Genomic DNA, 26,780 nt, shown 5'->3' with positions numbered 1-26,780 from the left:
ATGGCAGCTGGTTTTGGGTTTTTAGTTTCTCACTGTTAACGCATAAACTATCCTGAGAAAATGGGCACATGTGTGTTTTATACATTTTAGGAGCATCAGAAAATAATCTTCCATGTGTGTTGCAGTTTAAAACTGAGCTGCTTTTGGACTTACAGATTTTGGCTTTATTATAGTATATAATGTGGAGCATTCCAATAAGTTGTATGCTTTTACAGTGCCTCAGACTGTGAAATGGCCTCACTAAACCAGTGTACACGTTTTAATGGTTTTCTTTAACACCAAGAGAACAAGAAACCTATCTACAATAAAGAGAGTGATTACTGGCATGCTTACTTGAGAGTAAGCTGTGCATAGAAAAGTTGAATTTTCTTCCTTGTAAACTTGCATAGCTGCAAGCCAGAGATGAGAGAAACAAATGGGCTTAGGGCCATTACATTCTGTGGTCATCCAGATGTTCTTGCCCTGGGGCTCCAATCTGGCCTAGCCAGTTTATTGAATGGTGAGGGATTTTAGATACTCCCATTTAAAAGCATATGGAAGACCACAGTTGTGGTCTAGATCAGTGGTTCTTAACTTTGGGTTGATCAGGTGTTTTTGGACTGCAACTCCCAGAAGCCTTCACCACCAGCTGTGCTGGCTGGGGTTTCTGGGAGTTGCAGTTCAAAAACACCTGAGTAATCCAAGGTTAAGAACCATTGTCCTAGATGAAACGATCACACTTTTTAAGAGAGCTGTCTTGATGATCTGTCTGCCTAGTGTACAGAATGGATTTATTTGGGATGTGCATTGTATACAAACTTTGTTTTATCCACTCACTCACTCACTCACTCACTCACTCACTCACTCACTCACTCACTCACTCACTCACACACACACACACACACACACACACAGAGAGAGAGAGAGAGAGAGAGAGAGAGAGAGAGACTCACTTTGTATACAGAGAATATTGTTCTAATATGTAATCATAATATTGATCTTACATGATAAGACTTAAAATATTTTTATTGTCGCTAAGGATTCTTGTAGGAATGGCCCCATTATGCCCTTCAGTGCTGAATTATTTCTGGATAGAGTGGTTATAATACTGGGAAAGAAGACTGATGACTTAAGCAACTACTATGACAGATTATTCACTCATGTAGCAGCAACATTCCGGAAAATTAATAGTTCCAGCAATTTTTGAAGGATTTGGCTAATTTGCAAGATGAATCGTTACACAACTTTGAAGCAACTTGGGGATGGAACGTATGGCAGTGTGCTGATGGGCAAGAGTAATGAATCGGGGGAGCTGGTGGCCATCAAAAGGTATGTGCTGCTAAACTGTTATATTTTTTATGCCTAACATTGCAGTCACATAGATATCTGCTTGTAAGCCCCACTGAGGTAAGTGGAACTACTCTTAAAGTACTGTAAGCGTATAGCAGGAATGGAGACTGTGAAGTGCCATCTAGCATTGTTGGCAGTAAAATTTGATTGTAAATTACCCTTCAACCCTCTGGAAAATAGAGGTGCCAGGCTGTCTTGAAGGCTACATAGAGACACTCAATCTCTAACTCTGTCATTTTTTAAAAATTGTCCAACATATGGTGAAAGAAAGCTTTTTAAAAGTAAACTCCACATTTTTAAAGGGTTATGTCTTGTAGGAGCAGCTGTGGATGTGGCCTCCCAAGGTCTGGGAATGGGCATATGCAGCCCTTGGACCTTTGGAGATTGCCCACTCTTGGTCCACAGATACACCGTGTTTGTTGGTGTTTGAGAAATTTTAATACAAACACTGCCAATAATACTGCAGCATGAATATGCTCTTTAAGTACTGTAGGAATCTTATGTAACCTACAGCCTTGTAGCTTGGGCCCCATAGATCATTCCCACTTTGCTTTCCTTCATGGCATAGAACTTCATGGCATGCAACTCCCCGAAGCCTTCACCACCACCTCTGCTGGCCAGGATTTCTCGAAGTTGAAGTCCAAGAACATCTGGAGGCTCAAGCTTGGGAACCACTGCCCTAAGATGTAAAGACAAAGAGTTGGAAGATGGTGGTTCATGGACAAAAGGGGGCTAAGAGATCTTGGCTGCAAATAGAAAGAGTGCCAAGTTAGAAATATGGAGTGGGGGAAATGGTCATAGCAAACTGACAGGGTGAAAAATGCTCTTGATAAATATATAGGGAGGAGAGATGGGGATGGTGTTTCCTCAGAGAAGCAGCCAAAAACATTTTCTAGGACAGAAAAAAGGAATCTTTGCACAAAATAGTCCTTACTTGTCAATTGATTTCATACCAAGCTCTGAACCTTCTTTTTTCTCTGTACAAGAAGGGGAAGTAGATCTCACACTTCTCCCTCTCCCAGGGGCAGCTGCTAAGTGACAGGGATTAGTGGAGAGCACAGCAGATGGACAAAAAAAAAAAGATTGCTTAGAGAAAGTCTGATGCTGTGAAGGCATCTGTTACATCTGAAATCAGGAAATGTTCCAGCTAGTCATGGTCCCTTCACAGCCCAGATGCTTCCCTTAACACCATGCCTGAGTAGCCTGGAGAAAGCATAGAGGAAGAGGAGGATAATTGGGTGCATGGATAAAATCTCTTTCCTTAGATTGCCATTCTTCCCTCTCTGCCTCACCCAGATTCCTGCATGTTATGGGGAAGAAGTGACTTGTTGTTGAGGGCATAATGCAGGCATAATGTTGGGGGCATAATGCAGGCACACCAGCCATTGAATGACTGAGTGGAGATGTTCCCTTCTCTGTATGATCATAGGGCAACAGTGGAGGGGGCTCCCCCTCCTCTTATTTCTCCTGTGGTGATATGTGGTTTCATCTTTCTAAGTAAGGATATTCCTTCCTTCTTCTTTCCCCTTAGGGGCGTGCTTTCTCACTTTTCTTTCTTGGATTTTTGTACTGCTCAAATGTTGTGCCCCAAGTTTGCCCTATCTGAATTACTTCCCTCGTTCTTATCTCTTAAAAACCCTTTGCAGGGGCTAGTGTTACATTTTAATTTCTTGCCAAGACTGTGTCTCTGACTTACTGGCCCAATTCCTACATCAGTTGTAGCACAAATAGTGTAACTTCTGGATGTGAATTTTTCCAAGTTGTGTGAGTCAGCATGCAACTGATCATGTCTGCAGTGATTTCTCAACTTGGCAATTCATCTTGAAAAGTTACATAATTTGTGTAGCTATGCAGGATGGTTTTGACCAGTAATTTGGCTTGATATTTATTAGATCTGATTTAAATATTGCAGTGTAGGACATTGTCTATTCAGTTTTTTATTTTCTTGGTGTGTTTTACCTCTTTTACTTAATAACAGTTTTCTTGTTTGTTTGTTTTTATTTCAGAATGAAAAGGAAGTTCTATTCTTGGGATGAATGTATGAACCTGAGAGAAGTCAAGGTAGTCTTGCTAATTAGGAAAACATTGCTTTTGATAGAAGTGTTAGATCTTAGGCATTGGCCCCAGGTCTGGCCCTCCTAAGGGATACCTAATGGATATCTCTTGTTGTGTTGTCAGTATACAAGCAGCAACAATCTTGAGATAACAATGCCAGTAGCAACAAGAATTGCTAACAGGCCACTGTTGGGTTGAATCCTTTGTACTCTATTTCTTATCAAAAGAGCCTTTGAAGAAAAGTTGTTACTAACCAGAGTGCATACTGTAACTTACAGAAGTCTTTTGCCAAATTCTCCACCACCTTCATGCAGTCTTTTTCTCAAGCTCCATTGATGGGATTTAAGCCTGTCTAGCTCTGACCCAGTTGACTGCCATGTCTTACATTTTAATTATTTAAAAAAATCTGAGGGATTAATGTAATTTTGCAATATTCATGAAGGAAATACAGTAAAATATATGGCTGCACATGGAGAACTATAGATGTGGAAAATAGCTATGCCAGGAATCTGTTCACCTTGAGATAGGGTAGGCCAGGAAAGTGTAGTATTCCTGATGTTTTTGGACTGTGACACCCAGCTTCTTTATTATTAGCTATGCTGGCTGTGGCCAATTGGAGTTGTAGTCCAGGAGCATCTACAGGGTGCACTTCTATAGTCGATCTAAAGCTACGTAGAGAAATGGTGCTTCTAAGATTTAGTATTTATTTCATTAATTGCTTGATTTTTGTCTTCTTGTCTCCCACCTTGTCACAGAACTGGAACTCATGGCAGCTCACAAAAAGATTGAAACAAATACCCATAAAAATAGATGTTTAAAAAGGATGTGGAAGAAATGTGCAAAGGATCATATTGAAATGCAATTAAATTAACTATAATAGGGATACACCGTTATCTGAAAGACAATTTAGAACGTATCAGTAAAAAAATGCACAGCATTAAAAATGTTCATAAAAAGCCACTAGGCTAATTTACAATTACCTTAATTTAATATATGATCTTCATATAGATCTTTGCTGGTTAAAAGGTTGTAAGAGAAACTGCTCTTAGCTTTCTTTGATAGCCAGATCCACCTATTGTATCACCATAGCTAGGGACTGCAACATCAAGTAATTAATAACTAGACAGTCTCATCTGTGTGTTAACATAGCATTGCCACTTTGATATCTGTATGCTCACCTGGACTGGACTCTTACCACCAGGGAGAGATGCATAAGTATAAAGGACATAGCATTTGCACTCAGTGTGTCTGAAGAAGTGGATTTTGATCCATGGAAGATCACATTCTTACTCTTAATTTACCACAGTATTTTACCTTTCTCTTTCTTTTTTCCACCATGTTTTTATTTAACTTGTGTCGGAAGAAAACACACAGCTAAAATAATTCATTTTCATGCATTGCAGTCTCTGAAAAAACTTAATCATGCCAATGTGATAAAGCTGAAAGAAGTTATTCGAGAAAATGACCATCTTTATTTTGTGTTTGAATATATGAAAGAAAATCTCTATCAGCTGATGAAAGACAGGTATGTTGTTTTAAAATGTAATACTGCGTCCTGTGTTGTGTACCTGTAGATGTTTTCAGCCTTATTGTAACTTTCCATATCACATACTGATGATTAGTATTTCAATGAAGTAAAAGTGTCCAGATTTGACTTAGCACTGTATGTCAAAGAAGTGGGCCTCTTTTATTCTTTTATAGCTGTCCTATTGAGATTTGATCCAGATAAGCCCAAGTATTAGAACAGTTAAAGCTTTCCAGTTTAACCTGTTGTTTTTCTAAATGGCTTTTAAAAGGAGACTTCCTGGTGCCTCTTATGATGACTGTTCATGTGGCAGATTAAAGCACTTGAATATTATCTTCTTAACCTTCATGCAGTAGGATGGGAGACTTTAGCCCAGTATCCTGTTCAGATTATCACATGCAGAATGGAAGTTAGAGCAGTCATGACAATTGTCCATTATGTGACCAGGATCTCTCTAAGCAACTGTAGCTACTTTTGCAATATCTATTATGCACATAGTATCCTGAATAGGATACTGATCAAGATATCCCAGAGTCATGTTTTTGTTGCAGAATCCAGACAGAACTTGACTTGCAGTGTAGGCATTCTGTATTATTGTTACCTACAGTGTCCTAAACAGTGTCTCTAAACTTCAGGCACCTGCTGTGCATTGTTTTTCCCCCTACAAATACAAAACAAGGGGGGTTGATATTGTTCCAACAGTGGAATGTATTGGGACAACAAACAAACAAACAAAAAAACTTTCTGTGCCCCCTTCTTTTTTTGGCAACATGTGATGGTGCAAAGCAGAAGTGGCATATTCTGGTCATCTGTAGGTTGGTCCCATTTTGGAAAAATTGCAGTTTCTTCAATTGGGAGAGACATTAGAATTAACTGGGTCAGGAAATACCCGAAAATGCAAGAAATGTGTGTTTTGTTTTATTTTACAGTGGTGCTTCGCACAACAAGTGCCTCACACAACGATGAATTCACACAACGATGCCTTTTTCTGTTAAATTTGCTGCCTCACACAGCGATGTTTCCTATGGGGGATTTTCACACAACGATCTCCCTTTTCGCTCCTGTAAAAGTGTCTTACAATGTTTGGAAGCTGTTTTAAATGATTGCAATGGTTAGTCCACCTCCTGAAACCTATGCAAACTGATTTTGGTGTTGTTCTGACACTTCGTTAATTTATGATGATTTTTTGTTTTTTCTCCATAGGAAACCATTGGATGGTCTGTCTAATGGTTTCCAATGGAAAAAACAAAAAATCATCATAAATTAAGGAAGTGTCAGAACAACACCAAAATCAGTTTGCATAGGTTTCAGGAGGTGGACTAACCATTGCAATCATTTAAAACAGCTTCCAAACATTGTAAGACACTTTTACAGGAGCGAAAAGGGAGGTCGGGAAGAACTTTAAAAGGCAAACGGAGATCAAAGAGCCCTTTTCGCTCCTGTAAAAGTGTCTTACAATGTTTGGAAGCTGTTTTAAATGATTGCAATGGTTAGTTCACCTCCTGAAACCTATGCAAACTGATTTTGGTGTTGTTCTGACACTTCCTTAATTTATGATGGTTTTTTGTTTTTTCCATTGGAAACCATTAGACAGACCATCCAATGGTTTCCTATGGAGAAAAAACAAAAAATCATCATAAATTAACGAAGTGTCAGAACAACACCAAAATCAGTTTGCATAGGTTTCAGGAGGTGGACTAACCATTGCAATCATTTAAAACAGCGTCCAAACATTGTAAGACACTTTTACAGGAGCGAAAAAGGACTTTGCAAAGGCATTGAAATGTATTGAGTCGGCTTCAATACATTCCAATATAGGAAACATTGTTTCACTCAACGATGTTTCCTATGGGGATTTTCACTGAACGATGGCAATCCGTTCCAATTGGAACGGATTAACCGGTTTTCAATGCATTCCTATGTGAAATGGTGTTTCACAGAACGATGTTTCACACAACGTTGATTTTTTTGGAACCAATTAACATCGTTGTGTGAGGCACCACTGTATCTGGTGCTATTTGCCTTTTAGGGACGTGGTGGTGCTGCGGGCTAAACCGCAGAAGCCTGTGCTGCAGGGTCAGAAGACCAGCAGTCGTAAGATCAAATCCATGCGACGGAGTGAGCTCCCGTCGCTTTGTCCCAGCTCCCGCCAACCTAGCGGTTCGAAAGCATGCAAATGCAAGTAGATAAATAGGGACCACCTCGGTGGGAAGGTAACAGCGTTCCGTGTCTAAGTCGCACTGGCCATGTGACCACGGGAGATTGTCTTTGGACAAACGCTGGCTCTATGGCTTGGAAACAGGGATGAGCACGGCCCCCTAGAGTCGAACACGACTGGACAAAAATTGTCAAGGGGAACCTTTACCTATTTGCCTTTTATTCTACCTGGTGTTCTTTGTCTCTGGGTGTTTGAGTGGAACACACTTGGTTCAGCATACACAAATATTTATCTGGACATAGGACAATTTAATACCTCACAGTACTTTGGAATTCTCATTGAGGTCCAAAATGCACCCTACAACTCAAACAGTACAAGTTTTCCCTCTTTTGGTAATTGTGGGTTAAACATCCTGCTTGCACATCAGTATGAGGTAAGATTCTTCCAGTCTCTAAAAGAAAACCAGTTGGCTCTTCAAATTTTACTTTAGCTAATGTGCATTGTAGATGTTATTTAAACCAAAACCACTATCTAAATGTCATGCTTTAAAGTGAATAATGTAAATTGCCATTATGCTGTATGTGATACTAATTAAATTCATTCATTCTTTTTTTTGCTTAATATCATAGCTTTGTGTTGTTTGAAACTGTATTCCATATTCATTTGTGCATTGAAGTTGATATTGTTTAAAACAGATGAAATCGTTAGCTCAGTATTTTTAAACTGATTTAGCTGATCTGCAGACTCATATGACTAGTTTATATAACCAGCGGAAGAATGATATTTTAGTTTTCCATGCTGTTTCTCTCTCTCTAATACTGCCAAGCACCAAAACCTAAGTTTGATAAGTGTAGCAAAACCCTTAAACTTGATGTATTGGAACAAACAAATGAAATCAAAATTAAAAGCTGTTTTTAAATCCAGCTGCTACCCTGTTTCCTTGAAAATAAGACCTAACCTGAAAATAAGCCCTAGTATGATTTTTTCAGAATGCTAATAATATAAGCCCTACACTAAAATAAGCCCCAGTTAAGTGAAACCCCTCCCTCCACCATTGTGCCGCATTCTGCAGCAACCAGAATATGATGACATGACTAAATAAATGTAGATTGTTGTACATGAAGAAAATAAAACATCCCCTGAAAATAAGCCCTAATGTCTTTTTTGGAGCAAAAATTAATATAAGACCCTGTCTTATTTTCAGGGAAACATGGTACTGTAAGTTGTGTTCTTTGTTCTTGACTGGGATGGAAATTACTTTGTATATCCACAAATTCTCAAAGTAATGAAAATCCATTGACGTTGTTAATTTGTTTCTTCACAGAACTAAGTTGTTCCCAGAGTCTGTTATCAGGAACATAATGTATCAGATATTGCAAGGGTTAGCTTTTATTCATAAACATGGTAAGTCTCTCCATACTCTTGATTTTTCTCAGTATGAAAATAAATATAAGAGGGGAGATAGAAGGATATTCACAGCAGGCAGAAATTACTTAATGACTTGTTAAATTGTAGTTGCTTTGTTACTTTTATTATGTGGTAACAAAGCACTATGTGAAGAATGAAGCTTCTTACTAAAGGATATTTGATACTGTTCTCTGAAAGAAAGGTCTCATGTATTTATTTGCAATGAAATTATAATGTCAGCTCCCAAGATGATAGTTCTTCCATTTTTCCTTGTGTTTCCCTGAAATACTGTTTTGTTTAGAAATCTTCTGATGTTACTTTCCTGTGTATACCTCTTTTTACTTCAGACTGTTTTATTCTTGTGCATGCTGTTCTTTTTATAATAAATATTACCAGGTGATTATATATATTTGCTTTAAAATTCTCATCTTATTATCTTATATTAAGTGGTTACATGACAAGACAAATTTCATATTTACATGATAAACAGCTTTCAACTATATATCTCAATTATTGGTAGATTGCTGATTGTTTGCTTTAAAAAATTAATACTTTTGTTCCTTAAAATAGCCAACATATTTTATTTATTTATTTATTTAACTTATATGCCGCCCACACTACCCGAAGGTCTCTGGGCAGCTTACAACATTTAAAATACAATAAAACACAACACACAACTCTCATTTTCTTATTGCTTTATTTTTCCACACAACTTTTTATTCCAAGAGCATGCCAAGGCTTAGAGTTGGAGTTGGCTTTTAAAGCCTACAAACACATTAAATGTTTTGATAAAAAAAACCCCAGCAAAAGGAGGCTTTCTTGTGTAGTGTGGGGCTGCTGTTTTAGATCACTTGGCTACATGCAGTCAGCCGGTGTGTGGTTCTCAGTCTGCATCAAAGACTATAAACAAAGTGCTGATCAGATGGTTGATGATGATAGCTTTGACAGTGCCATTCTACTGTCTGAATTCTTTGTATGTTTGGTACCTAATGATACATAGGCCTTGTGTGGCGAGCACACCACACAGCAGCATCCAGCTCACTAAGATGGTAACAGAGATTGCTCAGTTTGGGTCATTGTCCGGTTCACAGTCATGGAGACATGGTAGAATGTTGGAATGAGCTTAAGGTTTCAGTGAAAGACTAGGAACACAAATACTATGCTTGTCTGACACTCTGTCTTGGCAAATTTTCCCCTGTTAGTTCCTAAATGCACAGCATTGCTTTTGATTTAGTTGTACAAATTACTGCCAATATTACAATAGCTGAAATTCTGTTAGATTAAATGACTGATTTTTAAAACTAGTATGAATGGTGCTGGAGGCTTTAATTGATTTAATATTGGAGGAAAAATTTAAATGAGTTTTGCAGTGAGTTAAAGGAATACTTTTTAAAAGACTATTTTGGGATGTAGTTGTTATTGATACAGCTATCACTTTATTTGTTACTGGTCTTTGTTCATAGGATTTTTCCACCGAGACATGAAACCTGAAAATCTTTTATGTATGGGTCCAGAACTTATCAAAATAGCTGATTTTGGATTGGCTAGGGAACTACGATCACAACCCCCGTATACTGACTATGTTTCCACCAGATGGTAAGTATATCGTTCAGTAGGACCATTGTTTACCACTTATATTTCTGTACATGTATATTGAAGCTATATCTCTTCACCATCACAGGTACCGTGCTCCTGAAGTTTTACTTAGATCTTCTGTCTATAGTTCTCCTATTGACATATGGGCTGTTGGCAGCATAATGGCTGAACTATACACACTAAGACCACTTTTTCCAGGAACAAGTGAAGTTGATGAAATCTTTAAAATTTGCCAAGTGCTAGGAACCCCAAAGAAAGTAAGCTGTTTTGAAAATACATACTATTATAGTTACTGGGAATCAAATGAAAGCTAACATTGAGATGATTTTGCTTTTGAGTTGCTTGGCAATTTTGTTTTACTAATTATTTGGGCAACTATTTTGTGTTTCCTGAATACAATTTATTTGTTTGCATATTGTAATTAGTATTTGCTTTGAGATTAGCACTTTCTTTTTTTGAAAGATAAAAAGCTTTCAATAGGAGAAATGTTGCTTAATATTTTATGAGGAATATTTCTCCATTTTGGAGATTTGTTGGTCCATACTGACCCCTTGGGGGATTCTCATGAGTGGACAGATCTGGCAGTATATGAGGCAAGAACTTACATTCCCTCATATACATACATTAACTCCAGGTTGCTCACATATTATCTTAAAAAAAGAAGTAATTAGATACATACTGACAAAGAAAACAAACTCACAGTGTTTTAAAAAAGAAAAATATACTTTAAAAATACCTCTTTTGCTGAATAACAGATGCCAAACGAGGCAAAAACTTTGTGGCGCCTTAAAGATTAACTATACTTAATGGGGAAGTGATTCAAACCCACTTCCTCAAACTTGTATTTTGTAGTTTTTATGTATGATTCTCTTGTATAGAGTAACCTGGCTACTTTTATGAACTACGTGAAGGTTTTACATGGTTAGCAGGTTTAAAAAAATTTATTTTTAATACTAGATCAATACTGTACCTCTGTATCTGATAGTGTAGTCCTGTACTTGTGTATTCAAAAACATCCCATTGAGTTCAGTGTGGTTGCTTCCAAGTAGATGATATAAACCTCAGTTTTATTCTTTATCTGTGAAAAGATTTGGATGTGTCATCTGCTCAGGCTGATTGTCATGATACTACTATAGATGACAACAAGCTAGCAGTTACTGACATGAAACCAGCCATCTGGAAGCCTTAATTGTGATCAGTTCTTCACAAACAAGATAGTTTATTTAAATAAGCAATGGCTAAAATCCTGTTGCTTAGCAGAGTAATTTGGGCCTTGAGTAGGCCCATTGAATCAGGTATTCAGTGAGTCAACTTCTCTGTAATTTCAGTTGATACAATGGACCTATTCTGGTTGTTACTACACTAAACAATAAGAGTTCAATCAATAAAACTGTATTTTACTTTATTGCTTTAAAAACTATTATTTTATTTTTTAAAAAACAGAATGATTGGCCAGAAGGATACCAACTTGCAGCTGCAATGAATTTTCGCTTCCCTCAGTGTGTCTCCATAAACTTAAAAACTCTCATTCCAAATGCCAGCAATGAGGCAATACAACTTATGAGTGATATGCTGAACTGGGATCCAAAGAAACGACCTACTGCAAGTCAGGTATACAAACACTGTTGTATTAAATAAAATGGAGAGTCTACTTTAAGTGCATTTTGCTTAGGCTAATTCCAAAACTTCATGCATTAATTCTGAACTATTAAAAGTCTTCCTATATCATCTGAATTGCACTCTACCAAAACTAGAAAGAAGTAACAATTGAATTTTTTATTGTTAGAGATGGATGCAAAATATGCTAAATAGTTTCATGAAATTCTTCTAATAATGAAATACACAAACCAAAGCCCAGCTCTATGTAAAAACAGAAGAAACAGTTTTCCTTACCCCACTGTGTTCATTATATATTTTGTTATTACAAAATACAAGGATATGTTAAGTCTTTGTGCCTATTTTTATTCTTAAAGTAGTGATGAATATACTTCATAGTACTCAGATCACTGTTCCATAGTATTATTGTGTAGAAAGACAGTGTGACTGCTTATACTTTATAAAACAAACTATAGTACATGGTAAAAAGCAGTGCATAAACTTTTTGATATACCTTGTTATTCACAGACTTAATGTATACAAGAAGAAAATAATATTTGGTTGGGAGGTCAGAGGCCTTTGGGAAATAGCATCTGCTTGTTTGTAGATAGTAACAAGTTTGTAGATTTGCAACAGGTACGTAATCCTTTGAAACTTCAAGGATGAATTACTGAAATGTGCATGAGATCCTTGAAGACAGTTTGGAAACTAAAACAGGTGTAAAATGCCAGACTGTTGATGCAATCAACTCAACCAACATAACCAGAGTCACCTCTACCTAAACTAGCCCCACTAGGCAAGTATACACATGGTTCTTTGTCAACTGCTGTAGCTGACAGAGGACGTCTGGGCCTAATTTCAGGAGGTCTTTCTTATTCTGAAAAACATTCATAGATTAAAATGATGTGAATCACGAAGAATCTTTCCCTGTATAAGTCCACTTGGTTTCTGTTCTCATCTTCCCTCCCTCTAATGAGATATGGATTGGTGTGAGATTTGAATTGGTAATGTCTTGACTTCACATTACCTATGCCAGCTTTCCAGTTTTATTTGTACAGTAGTTAAACTTCCTTGTTGACTTAAGTAATGCTGATCTATACAATCTTGTCTGTGCTTTTGCTCTTGCCCAAAGCTTGCTGAATTTCCCCTGCACTGTGTAATCTTGACTGGTTCATTTCCACATGGAGATGTGCTTGACAGTCTTACAGTTGAAGCATTGTCAACATGTGCCCCTTTTATAGTTTACAGTGTTGCTTTTTTCTTCAGGTTTTGAAATATCCATACTTTCAAGTCGGTCAAATTTTAGGACCACCTCCACAATATGTGGATCAGAAGCAATCTCATCTCAGATCAACTCAGTCAACAGAGCCAAAACCATCTCTACCCAGATTGGAACCTGTATCAAAGTTAGAATCAATATCTAAACCAGAATCTCAGTCTTCACCAGATGCACCTGAGAAAATTCAACCACAGTGTGTAATGAGGAATAGCCAGTATCCCCTCCAGCCAATTCAGCTGCCACAAAATGTAACCAACCAGCAACCATCAAAGCAACAGCAATCACAGTCATTTCTTCCAGCCATCAACAAAAACTCAACACCAGTAAGTTGTCATAAGGAAACAAAAGTCAAAATACAGTTATCCTGGGTTGCTCAGCTCAAGTCACTTTGAGGACCAATGTAGCATTTTTATTAATTTAAGGGAGCTATTTCACCTAATGACAAAAAACAGCAAGTCAGAATTTGAACTTGCTGCCTTCTTTCTAAGATGATTTGAAAAAAAAAAATTCCCCTGTGCCCCTTAAAATTTAACCCTCACCGCCCTGAGCGTTTACTAATTTTTTTCTTCCTTTCCTTTCCTTATCTCTCTTCCTTTCTCTATTCTGTAGTATATATTCTTTTTTGCGCAGCAGCTTTTCTCCTTTCCCATACACACTGGTCTCTCAGTCCTGTGTCCCCCCCCCCCCCCAGTCTGTCTTTTTGTGAACGCCTTGTCCTTCCCAAGCTTGACAGCAGCAGTGCATGAGGCTTCAGAGGAAATTTTTGTTTAGAGTGGAAACCTAGTTGCCCACATTTGGCTGGGGGAAAAAACAATGCCAGATCCATCATATGTTTCTAATGCTGGAAGAAAAGCTTTAGAGAATGCCGTGCAGGCATCCATCCCTAGCTCATGCTACTGCTATATCTGTGCAAAAAATACATCAGAGAAGTGGGGAAAGAACAAGGTACTCGGTGTTTAGGATTTTGCTGGATGGGTCTGCATCTGATCAGTGGCCAGTTAGAGTGAATTACTGACAACATTTGTTAACTCTCGGGATTTACTCATTTGTGTTTCTCTGGACTACAGCTCCCAGAATTCTCCTGGCAGCACAGTCACTGGCCATGGGAACTGTAGTGCAAAAGCACAAGTAACCACGCCTCCAATATTTGAAGATAGGGATCTATACAGGGAAACGTAGGTGGCATGTTATATAATCAGTGGTGATTATCTTCACTTGTGAGGCTTTGATATGGTTAAAATGATATTATTCTAATACTTTTGCAGATAATTATATTGAGATAAATTTAAGTTTTTGAATGTACTTTAGTGATACAGTATATCGTTTACACATGTATTGTGTTTGTATGTGAGAACTCTAAAAAAGACAGCAAATATCCAAAGAGAAACTTATTTATTTATTTATTTATTTACAATATTTTTTAGCCGCACCATTGCCAGTGGCTTAATTTATTTGATTTTTTAAAAGAATAGAAAGAAGACTTAACTGAAGTTTGTGTTACATAATTATATTAGGAGATGAGAGGGAGCGGTGCAATATATCCGTGAAGAGAAGACAAAAGGAAAAAAGGCTAATAGCTTCCTCTTCCAAGTGTCAGTGTATGCATAACTATATAATAGCTCAGCTTTTATTCTTTGAAACTCTTCTTAATATAGCTAGTGCCTTCTTCTGTAAGGGAAACAATATCTGCTGTCACTGCAGTTTCATTCATGCTTTTCATCCACTTTCTAAATCACATGATCTTGTCTTTTATTGGAGGGGGACATCCTTTTCTTAGAAATATTTCCTTTTCTAAAGTCTCATAATTATTGCTGGATAACGTACCTAGGAGGATGAGGAAAGGAAAGACATGCAAGATAGAAAAGTAAACGTAGCCCACAGTTTCATAATACAGTCACTCTTGCAGTCCATCCTTGTCAATCTATAAGGGCTGCCTAATCAGTGCTCCACTTGTGCCCTCCAAATATGTTGGATTAGAGCCTCCAAAAAAATTTGGAGGGCACCAAGGTGGACAGAATTGGATTAAAATATTCTGCTGAAATGGACCAGTTTTCTTGTCATGTGATAGGCTGGAGGAGTTTGCCCAAATCTAGATTTCCTTCTTTGTCCTCAGCCATTTCTTTCTTTGAGGAACATTGATTCCTTTATAGAATGAGATTCTCATTATGGCTTACTCCACTTTTAAATTCAGAAACCTTCGTTCCCACTATTTCTTCAACAATGTATGGTATTGTTCAAATTTTAAAATATGCAAAAAATGATTTAAACTTTTTGTGTCATGAAAACAGAAGCAAATAGCCACAGGACCTTCAAATGGTGCAGTGGGCCTGAAAAACTGTCGGCGTCGATGGGGTCAGACTATATTAAAAACCATGGATAGTTTGGATGATTTTGACGATGCAGAATTTGGAATTTCTCATTCTAAGAAACCTAGCATTACTGCGTTAAGTGAAAAGAAAACAAAAGAATCACTTTTTAGGTAAGGCTTTTTTTACAGTATAAACTTCCATTAGTTTATAACATCTGCTTTTGCAGAAATAAGAATACAGTCACTGTTTTTCTATCTACAGTGGGGTCTTGACTTGAGAACTTAATCCGTATTGGAAGGTGGTTCTCAAGTCAAAAAGTCTGTAGGTCAAGTCTCCATTGACCTACAGTGCATTGAAAACCGATTAATCCCGTAACAGGCCGTTTTTGTTCCATTTTGGTTTTTTTCTGGTCCGTAAGTCAATTCTCAGGCTGCAAGTCAAACCTAAATTTTGCGGCCAGAGAAGTCTGTAACTCAAAAAGTCTGTAAGTCAAGCCGTCTGTAAGTCAAGGGTCCACTGTACCTGGTTTATGATATTTGCTCCTTTATATCAATTGTAATAGTCAAAGAAATGTATAGTCTAAATATAATAATATTATATATTAACTTGAATCTGTTGAGTGAATATATCTGCATATACATTGAATAAACACTTCTCTGTCTATATTGATTATTCTAGTCCAGTGGTTCTTAACCTTTCTTTACCACAGATACCTTTAAATATTTTTTATTGCTGTGGAGCATCAAGACATGACTCAAGATTTAAAACCTTGAAGTGCATCAAATATATATTTAAAGTTTCTCATGAATGGTCTTCAGATTTGAAGAGAAGGGAGAAATAAGTTAATCTGCTGATACACACACTCCTTTTATAAAATTTTTGTTGTAATGATTCCATAAAAATTTAAAATAACAATAATATTATCACATTGACACTGATTGACTCTGACTCTCTCTTCCTATGGCTTCTGACTGTCTGTGCAGTAACACGAAATGCCACGTGCTATCTCTCAGCCACTCAGTGTCATTCACTTGCAGAAATATCAGACAGTTATTTTCAAAGCCGATTTTGTTTATTTTTAACGCAGGTGGTAGGTTAGAAAAGCTAGGTTTTACACAAACAAGCAAGGAAAATTAAAGTTTTGTTCTACTTCCTTCCTTCCTTCCTTCCTTCCTTCCTTCCTTCCTTCCTTCCTTCCTTCCTTCCTTCCTTCCTTCCTTCCTTCCTACCTACCTACCTACCTACCTACCTACCTACCTACCTACCTACCTACCTACCTACCTACCTACCTACCTACCTACCTACCTACCTACCTACCTACCTACCTACCTACCTACCTACCTACCTATTTTAGACTAAATACTGATCATTTAGGAATCAACAAATAAATGTTTGTATGTTGTAAGATCTTTTATGTATATGATGTAAATACAATAGATCTTACAGGTGGAAAAGCATAGCCCTTTTCATGGAAATTTGTGAAGTCCAGGGATCAGTGATGCTGTTGATCATTCACAATCCCAGACAGAACTAGAAAGGGTAGTGCCCAGTTGTTCCGGGCTTAATCCTTAACAATATTGTCTTGCCATTGACTTTGTTGCTAATCAGATTAGATTTGCTTGGAAGAGATTTGTGTAAATTGGCTCAGATCATGTAGAAATTACTGTACAATACTGTCATTGTGAGGAGGCAGAAGGATGGGCTTTGTCATGGGAGATCTGTGGTACGAGGGAATTGGGCCACAGAATTATTTTGTAAGAGTTTGGGCACAGGGAACATTCTTTGGCCATATTTGGCTGTGCAGCATGAAATGGAATAGGGAATGCATTAAACTTGCCAAGATAATCCTATTGAGATGCTCACAGGATAGTTGAAAATCTACACATGAAGGAATAGCATACTAGCCCCACCTCCCATTGCTCTCTAGATATGGAAAAGTGACAGTCTGAAGAGGCCATCATCTTGTAAACAGGGTGCCTCTCAGTGCAACTCTCTTCTTCAGACTTGCTTTCCATTTGAGGCAAGGGATGGCAGAAGTGCACCTTGTGCCCCATGTTGATTTTAACCCTTTTTGTGAACATTTGAAATAGAGATAACGTTTGCAGCACACATATATGCTGTGAGTTACTTTGTTATGTGTGGTTTGGGTTCTCATTACACATTTGCTCCAGGTCTCCTACACCTCAGATAAATACTGCGATAAGTGGGTATTTGGAAGAGTACAATTACCTCTTCCTATATGCCATTTCAAAAAAAATCTTTGAGTAATGGCTACTCAAAAAAACAAAAAACAAATTCTTGCACTGTGGCGTGTTGGGAGCCACATTTAGGCACTGCATGGATGTGCAGCTTGCGGGGCACTCTTGGCTCTTGCCTGGTGTAGATGCTGCGTAACATTTGCACACTACATCATTCTGTGAAATCTCTGGAAGATCCACAGAGAATGTTTGGTGTAGATTAAAGGTTAATTTGTTTTGTTATGGGTAATCTTAAATTTCAGTGTTCCTGAGGTGAAATCCCCCAGCTCTGGTCATTCAGGAGGAGAAAACAAGATTCTGAAGAGAAATGACTCTGGTATTTCAACTACATCAGCAAAACAGTACTACTTAAAACAATCAAGATATCTACCTGGTAAGAGGGTGACTTTTAATTTTTTTTCTTACTTTGTATATATTCCTCATTTAGACAGACTTTTTACAGCCAGATGTTCCTAACCAATTGCACTTGAGTAATTGGTAATCAAGCAAGTGTGACCACCTTTAGAAAAGCTGATGTTTTAGTATTTTGCTGGTGTGGAGCACTGAGGTGAGTGCTAACACAATGCCAAGGAGGACACACATCAGCAATGATCATGGAGAAGCGCTTGTTCATGCCCTTAGTCTGGGAAGGGTCATGAGGCCATTTCCAAACAATTTAAAGGCAATCATTCTATCCAGAGGAAGATGATTCAAAAGTGAAAAACATTCAAGACAGTTGTCAGTCTTCCCAGGAGTGGGTGTCCAAGCAAATTCACCCAAGGTCAGATACAGAAAAAATGCAAAAAGCCCCAAGAGTTACATCTCAGACCTTACAGGTCTCAATTAGCATGTGAAATGTTAGGGTTCATGACAGTACAATTAGAAAAAGCCTGAACAAATAGGGTTTGTTTGGAAGAGTTGCCAGGAGAGTTGTTCTTCTCTCTAAAAAGAACATGGCAGCGTTGCTCAAGTTTGCAAAGCAAACCACAAGATATCTGGAACAGTGCCCTTTGGACAGATGAGACCAAAGTGGAGATGTTTTGCCATAATGCACAGTGTCACGTTTGGTGAAAATCAAATACAGCATATTAGCACAAACACCTTATACCAGCTGTCAAGCACGATGGTGGGGGGATGATGATTTGAGTCCGTTTTGCAGCCCAGTGACCTGGACACCTTACCATGACCATGAACTCCTCTATATAGCAAAGTATTCTAGAGTAATATGTGAGGCCATCTGTCTGACAGCTAAAGCTGGGTGAAATAGGGTCATGCAACAGGACAATGACCCCAAGCACACCAACAAGTCTATAACAGAATGGCTGAAATAGAAAGGAATTAGTGTTGCAATGGCTGGGTCAAAGTCCAGACCTCAACCCCATTGAAATGCTGTAGTGGGACCTTAAGAGAGCTGTGCATAAAGAAATGCCCACAAACCTCAATGAATTGAAGCAACATTGTAAAGAAAAGTGGGCCAAAATTCCTCCACAATGATGTGAGAGACTGAAAAAGTCATACAGAAAATTATTACAGTGGTGCCTCGCTTTACGATTGCCCGGCATTACGACGAAATCTCATTATGACTATCTTTTTGCGATCGCAATTGTGATCGCAAAACGATGGTCTGAATAGGGGTTTTTCGCTTTGCGATGATCGGTTCCGTGCTTCGGGAACCGATTCTTCGCAAAACGACAATTTTCGGACAGCTGATTGGCGGTTTCAAAATGTCTGCCGGGTAAATAAAATGGCTCCCCGCTGTTTTCTGGGACATTCCTCGCAAGACAGCCACCGAAAATGGCCGCCCTATGGAGGATCTTCGCTGGACGGTGAGTTTACAGCCTATTGGAACGCACTGAAGGGGTTTCAATGCGTTTCAATGGGCTTTTTATTTTCGCATTACGACATTTTCATTCTACAGCGATTTCGCTGGAACGAATTAACGTCGTAATATGAGGCACCACTGTACTTCATATCATTGCTGCTAAAGGTGGTTCTACAAGCTGTTTAATCATAATGGTACTTAGTCTTTCACACATGGCTTTTCCCTTTTGGCTTTATTTTGGTTAAATATATCATGACACGGTATAATATGGCATGTGTTGTTCTTCCTCTGAGGTTGCATTTACCTAATTTTCAGACCTGCTGAGGACTAGATGATTTTTATTATGTCCTGATATGTAAGACCATAGAATTCAAAGGGGGCATACTTTCCTTTTCACGTGGCTGCATGTAGGTCAGAAGTATAGGTAGCCCTTGACTAGTGGGAGGTGACCCAACCCAAAATATGAGGTCAAGTGGCACATACATTCAGTTGGTCCCTTATTCCCTTAGAGTTATATGTCTTTCGTTATCAGCAATCCCATCTCATACTGTTTTCTTTTTCCAATGTCACCTTCAGAGGAATATTAATGACTCTTAAATGTGTGATGGTACACAAGAGCCTGCCGTTCAAGCAACCAGCAGTTCAGTCGGAGATGCCAAAAGTGGAAGCAGATTTTGGTGTTACTTAAAGCACATTCTTTTCATACAGGTCTTTGAATCAGCCTTTTGATTTTCTGCCTCTGTGTGTATATTTTTAAGAAATTGAGGCAGTAGGATAAAAAAAAAAGTCTTCGCTTTTGGCAGTCAGATTCAGTAGTTTTGGTTTAGGAGTACCTCTTGTCTGACTGTCATTCAGCATAAAATATTGAAAGCTGTGTTCTGCTGAGAGCTTGTGATAAGTTGTGTCCTAAACTGAAAGTTTGATACTAACCTTTCCAATTATTATTTTTCAAAGGTGTCAACCCTAAGATTGTTTCTTCAGGCGCAGTCAATAAAGAGGCTTCACGTGGTCCTTGGAACAATCCATTGTTTTCGAAACCAGTAGCACCAATGGGAGGTCTGTCTTTCAGTCGTGTTGCTGCAGGTAATTAATGTAACATACTATTGCCAGTGCACCCCTGATTCATTTTTTATATATTCTATAAAATTAGTTTATATTTTTAGTTTTTCTGTTGTTTCCAGTTAGTGTTTTGTTATTTCTATAGTATGCATAATATTGAGTAATGCACTTAAGTAAAATAAACATACCCATAGCAACAACCATGCAACTAGAAACAGTGTTACAATTTAGTGGGCAATGTATATCTTGAGTTCATGTTATAAAGCAGTTGTAAGAGATGCCTTTCATCCGAGTGTGCACTGTAATGCAGATGTATGACTAGACATATATAATAATCTTAGAACTGAAAAGCTGGAACAGACCCTATGGATTATCAAGCCCAGGCCCTGTCAGGGAGACACAGTAGAGAATCAAACTCCCAACCTCTGGTTCCACAGCCAGATGCCTAAACTACTGAGTTATCCATCTGTGGCAGTGTGTTTGTGCGCATGCAAAAATGCATACATACAGATGTATGTCTTTTCCAGCTAATTCTCAAGTAAGATAATCCAAGTATGTCTTTTCCAGCTAAGAGAAAGTATTTCTAGGTTAAGTGAATGAAGGCATGTATTGCTCTTATTAGATGGGACAGGTGGACTCCCTTGAGGTGAAATATCTAATTGTGTTTTAACATTTTTTTTGTCTCACTTGATTGATGAAATGTCTGATCACAACAATAAAATGTTGTGGAAAAAGTGTATGCTAAAGGTAATGCAGAAACATAATCAAGAAAGCTTTTTATTCTGTTAATGTAAACTGATAGATTACTGTATTAATGTCAGCAAATCATTTGACATTTATTATTCCTTTTGATTGAATCTATATCCAAGAAGAAATTATCAAAAGGAAGTAGATGATTTTAAAGTCAAAGTTCTAGAACCAGTTCTGAAATATTTTATATTCTAAATTCAGAAAGTTCAAAGAGATATATTTTCTTTCTGTCTGGACAATATTTTATTAGGTGGCTGTATCTTTCAAATATGTAACTATAGTGATATGCTAACTTGTTTTAAGCCCTTGTCTAATAACCAAACTGTTAAGATTGCTAGAAAACAGAACAAATTGAATGGCTTCATTGTGCAGAGTTTCAGTGACACAGGAAGCGAAATCCTGTTGCAGACATAGTAATATAAAATTTTGGCTGTGGAAGGCTGCAGGGTATTACACCCAGGCAGTCTGTGTTGTGAAATTGCACAGTTCATTGTAAGACTTGCAACAGCCATAGCTGCACATCAGGATTTCAGCTACTATATACTGTAAAATTGGAGAGTAATGATTTTTGACAAATTAAGTTAACTCCATTTGTCTAGATGGTTTACATGCCTTTGCAACACTTGCAGTTCAGTTGATCTTACTATTATGCAAAATGGTGTTTAAATTGCCATATTTTTCTCTAGATGTATTGAACAATTGGATAAACACAACAATATTTTCATATCTTGTAGCTGTGATAGGCCTCAGAGGTAGATAGAGCACTTTTATTCTATCAGAAACTTTCCTTAATCTGATTTCAAGTACTATTGTAATTAATATTAATTCATCTTATTGTATAATATAAATTCATCTTATTGTATGAATGCTCTGCATTCATGTATACATTTACCTTAAACAGCATCCCACTGAAGTCACTAAGACTTCCTTCTAGTAAATGTTTGTAAGATATATATTTTTATATATAATAAGATACCATATGCATTATCCTATCTTTATTTAGAATTCTGAAGTGGTATTTTTGTAAGACCAATAAAGGTAATTCAGCCTTACAGTATCCTGTTTTCATCACTGTGAATACTGACAGATGTAAGCTATGTTTGATTTGTTTGGATCTAGGTGATCACAGCTATAGGCTCTTTTAGTAATCATCCTTTCGATAGTTCAGGAAGAATCATTATAAAGGGATTCTAAAGATCTGCAGTGCAATCCAAACTGGAAAATACACTTACCAGTGCTGAGTTTGGAATGAGCAGGAAACTGTTATGCTGGTGCAACTGTCCTGTGCTGGCTGAAGAGCCAAAAGAAGAACAGAGAAGGGGAGGCGCAGGAAAGGAGTAATGGTGCGACTTCATTGAAGTTTAATCCTCCAGTCACTCTGGGTTTAGCATGATGCAAATTGATTGAACATTTCATGAGTACATGATGTTACTGTAAGCTGGGGGAAGCTTGCACTTTTCTTCAAGGAATAATTTCTTTTTGAACACCCATCAAGAGGTGGTTTATTTTAAAACACTCTGTGCTGCTCTCTTGACCTGCTTTTGGTTTTATGAATGGCCATGGCCAGATGGTCAGGTGGAATGGTCAGGTGGAAGGGGCATTTCCTTTGCTGACATTGATGATGTGTTTGAGATAGTACAGGATGCTGTCCCATCAGGAAATCAGATGCTTCCTTTGCTGAACTACTTTTTTTAAATAAACTTTGAAATTAGTTCTGTATCGCATACATTTATGTGAAAAAGAAAGTAAAGTACACTTTCTTTGAATTCCATGATTTTACGTATCAGGACATAATAAAAATCATCTGGTCCTTAGCAGGTCTGAAAATTAGGAAAATACAACCTCAGAGGAACAACAACACATGCCATAATACACCGTGTCAAGTTTATTTAACAAACATAAAGCCAAAATTGAGAAGCTATGTGTGAAAATCTAAGTACATCCATAGGAATTAAGAGGGTATGTAGCAGCCAAGTGCTCCTAATCAAGTACACTTGAATAATTAATTGATCATCAGCGAGTTTGACCACCTCTAGAAAAGCTGCAGTTTTAGCATTTTCCTGGTCTGAACTATTCAGCTGAGAATTAACACAATGCCAAGGTGGAAACACATCAGCAATGATCATAGAGAAGCACTTGTTGCTGCCCTCAGTCTGGGAAGGGTTATGTGGACATTTCCAAACAATTGAAAGGCCATAATTCTGCCATGAGGAAGATTATTCAGAAGTGGAAAACATTCAAGACAGTTGTCTTAGGAGTGGATATCTGAGCAAATTCACCTTAAGTTCAGATTTATAAAAATTGTAAAAAAAACCCATAAGTTACGTCTCAGACCTTACAGACCTCAGTTATCATGTGAAATATTAGGGTACATGACAGTACAATTAGAAAAAGACTGAATAAAGAGGGTTTGTTTGGAAGAGTTGCCAGGAGAAAGCCTCTTCTCTCTAAAAAGAACATGGCAGCATTGCTTAAGTTTGCAAAGCTGCACCTGGACAAACCACAAGACATCTGGAACAGTGCCCTTTGGACAGATGAGACCAAAGTGGAGATGTTTTGCCATAATGCACAGTGCCACGATTGGTGAAAATCAAATACAGTGTATCAGCACAAACACCTTATACCAGCTGTCACGGTGGTGGAGGGATGATGATTTGAGTCTGTTTTGCAACCCAGTGACCTGGACACCGTACAGTCTTTGAGTTGACCATGAAGTTATCTGTATGTGCAGAGTAATATGTGAGACCATCTGTCTGACAGCTAAAGCTTGGGTGAAATTGGGTCATGCAACAGGACAATGACCCCAAACACGCCAACTACAGTGGTGCCCCACTAGAAGATTACCTCGCAAAACGATTTATTCGCTAGACAATGAGTTTTTGCGATCACTATAGTGGTTTGCAAAATGGTGTTTCCTATGGGCTATTTTCGCTGGACGATGTTTCGGTCCGTGCTTCGCAAGATGGTTTTTTGGGGGGGTTCGCAAGATGATTTCGACAGCTAAGTCCGCGACTCGTAAAACAGGTGTTTTTGGGACAGTTTTTCGCAAGACAGCGATTTTGACAGCTGATCCGCACTTCGCAAAACGGTTTTCCTATGGCCGATTTTCGCAAAACGATGATGATTTTCTCCATTGGAACACATTAAATGGATTTCAATGCATTCCAGTGGGGAACCACATTTCACAAGATGTTTTCACAAAACAGCGATTTTCGCTGAACGAATTAACATCGTCTTGCGGGGCACCACTGTAGTCTATAACAGAATGGCTGAAATAGAAAGGAATTAAAGTGCTGCAATGGCTGAGTCAAAGTCCAGATCTCAAACCCATTGAAATGCTGTAGTTGGACCTTAAGAAAGCTGTGCATAAAGAAATGCCCACAAACTTCAATGAATTGAAGCAACATTGTAAACAAAAGTGGGCCAAAATTCCAGTCAGTCTGTGTGTCGAATGTCCTTTATTCAATTTTTTTTCTATATTTTAATTTTTTTTTAGTTGTTTAAATTGGTTATTTAATTTAAAATTACATGTCTCTTTTTATGTTATGGCTTAATTAATTTTGTTAATTTGATTATTATTATATTTTTGTTTTGTTAATTTGTAATCTTTCTGGTCTTTTCTTTTCCCCCTTCTTTTTGTTTGACATGGAATGAAGGGCCTGCCGCCCCAGCTGGGTCCTCTGAACATCAGAGTGATTACGGGTAGAGGGAGATACGGCACTGGCACAGTTCCTACTTGTTGCAGAAGAATGGTGAACAAATATTTGAAGGCTGTTCACTGTTCTGTCACTGTGACCAACCGTCAGACCAGCCATCCCTCCACTCTAAATCTGGCATTGCTGAACTTCAAATTAGGCGGTTCTACAAGCTTTTTAAATCATAAGGGGTACTTAGATTTTCACACATGGCTTCTCCTTTTTGGCTTTATTTTGGTTAAATAAATCATGACACAGTGTAATATGGCATATGTTGTTCTTCCTCTGAAGTTGCATTTACCTAATTTTCAGACCTGATAAAGAAGAGATGGTTTTTCGTATGTCCTAATACATAAAACCATAGAATTCCAAGAGGGTATACTTCCTTTTTCACACAAATGTAGCTGATGAAGTCTTGCTGGATCGTTATCAACATGTGGTTTGTGACTTTTAGCTTCTCTGCACAGACAGTATGCCAGCCCCTTTCTTTTCTTTCTTTTTTTACTGGGGTGTGTTTGTGTGTTTTTACTGTCTTGTTACATTTCCAAGCTTTGTCATGCTATTTTACAGGAAGGTCAATAATTAACAGTAGATTGAGAGATGAAAAGGAAGTTTTAATCACTGAAAAATATGCTAACTGCAACGTTGATGCAGTGCTATACCACTTAGAATAAAAAAGAAGGGGGAAATTGCTTGCAAATTTTAAGGAACGAATAAAGAAATTCCCCCTGCAAATGTTTGGCAAATGATAGAACTCTAGATAAGACAGTTCGGGACAAAGGTGGAATGCAGACCTATTTAAGGTGATTCAGTCCCCTGCACCAGATTAACCTGATTTAATTGAGGCTGCTTCATCAGGATGGGAATAATGACACAAAGAGCACATGACATGAATTGATATAATAATACCCCAAGACAACTCTGGGATTTTTTTTTAAGGAAATGTAGTAGCGCCTTTACTCGAGATACAAATCCATCTCAGCCCTGACTGACAGGCACTATGCTGGCATAAAGTTAAACAAGTTTCACAATTCCTGACACTTGTTTAATATCTCTACATTGGTAGACATTTGGATTCAACACTGCCTCAAGTGATCTGGTATCAGCTCAGCCAGTCTGCCTCCATGTTATCGACTCAGGATTGAACCTTTATTTGCATATGTTTTATTTCTGGGTTCCTTTGCTTTTTTATGTTTGTATGTCTTTCATTCATTTCATCCATTAATTCTTTTTCCCTAAGAATTTATTTTCACCCTTTTCTTTCCTTCATCTGTTTCACTGCCTCTTTTGAAGAAGAAAACTTAATTAAACCAATTGAGAAACTGTCATGCAAAGAAAGAATGAATGAAAAATTAGAAGAGCCAAAAGGTAATGAATAGCATTATATTTAGCAACACTTAATCCTTTTTAGGTTTCAGATTCTTTTCTTACTGTGTTCAGATTGTGTATGCTTAGTATTGATGTTTGAAAATACATTGTTTGATCCTTGGTAGTGTATTGACATACGTACAGTATGCCATGGCTTCAGTTTGGTAGTTCTTAGAAAAAGAAGTACTTGTTTTGTACAAAAAGGGCCAGCTTAGGCAAGGATCAGGGTAGCACTAGAATACTATCCCCAATATATCTTGTGATCACTGATAGTTCACACCGGGGAGTGCTACAAGCAGTTCAAAAGGCAAGTTATATGCCTGTTTGATCACACCCTTAGATTGGCTCAAAGGTATGGAAGATAGAAGCAGAGCTCTTTTAATATTGAGAAAGTGTCAGGATTTGTTTGCTATTGTGACTTTAATCAATCAGATGGTATGCAGTAATTCGGAAACTCAAATAGATGGTTTGTTAATTTTTACTGTGCAGTCCTATGCATGCTTCTGGGAAGTATGTTCCATACTGTTTAGTGGGATTCACAGGAGACATAGAGTGAAGCCTGACTATAATTATATACATGTCTACTGAAAAATGT

At 37.8% G+C, this 26,780-nt stretch overlaps 1 protein-coding gene and 1 long non-coding RNA gene across 7 annotated transcripts in view; one reads left to right on the top strand and one right to left on the bottom strand.

Moving 5' to 3' along the window:
• MAK (male germ cell associated kinase) overlaps positions 1–26,780 on the top strand; it is a 43,611-nt gene that overhangs the window by 4,622 nt on the left and 12,209 nt on the right. For 4 of the 6 annotated variants that reach the window (XR_012086749.2, XM_020797105.3, XM_072998606.2 and 1 more), the window contains exons 2-13: positions 1,019–1,308; positions 3,336–3,390; positions 4,788–4,909; positions 8,392–8,471; positions 9,938–10,070; positions 10,156–10,327; positions 11,514–11,681; positions 12,933–13,268; positions 15,234–15,424; positions 17,755–17,885; positions 20,268–20,396; positions 26,111–26,185. Coding sequence is in view for 5 of the 6 variants with exons in the window: in XM_020797105.3 (XP_020652764.3) it covers positions 1,208–1,308; positions 3,336–3,390; positions 4,788–4,909; positions 8,392–8,471; positions 9,938–10,070; positions 10,156–10,327; positions 11,514–11,681; positions 12,933–13,268; positions 15,234–15,424; positions 17,755–17,885; positions 20,268–20,396; positions 26,111–26,185 (1,693 nt within the window). In the remaining variant the exon portion in view is untranslated. The remainder of the gene's footprint in view (positions 1–1,018; positions 1,309–3,335; positions 3,391–4,787; positions 4,910–8,391; positions 8,472–9,937; positions 10,071–10,155; positions 10,328–11,513; positions 11,682–12,932; positions 13,269–15,233; positions 15,425–17,754; positions 17,886–20,267; positions 20,397–26,110; positions 26,186–26,780) is intronic. The other 2 variants (XM_020797108.3, XM_020797109.3) reach the window with 2 other exon arrangements.
• Positions 12,248–26,780, bottom strand: part of LOC144589216 (uncharacterized) — a 641,777-nt gene continuing 627,244 nt past the window's right edge. Inside the window, exon 2 of the long non-coding RNA XR_013545199.1 lies at positions 12,248–15,776. This is a non-coding gene — a long non-coding RNA (uncharacterized LOC144589216). The remainder of the gene's footprint in view (positions 15,777–26,780) is intronic.

Source organism: Pogona vitticeps, chromosome 4, assembly GCF_051106095.1.
Source record: "Pogona vitticeps strain Pit_001003342236 chromosome 4, PviZW2.1, whole genome shotgun sequence".
In the NCBI taxonomy this organism is placed as follows: Eukaryota; Metazoa; Chordata; class Lepidosauria; order Squamata; family Agamidae; genus Pogona; species Pogona vitticeps.
This window is presented reverse-complemented; position numbering and strand designations above follow the sequence as displayed.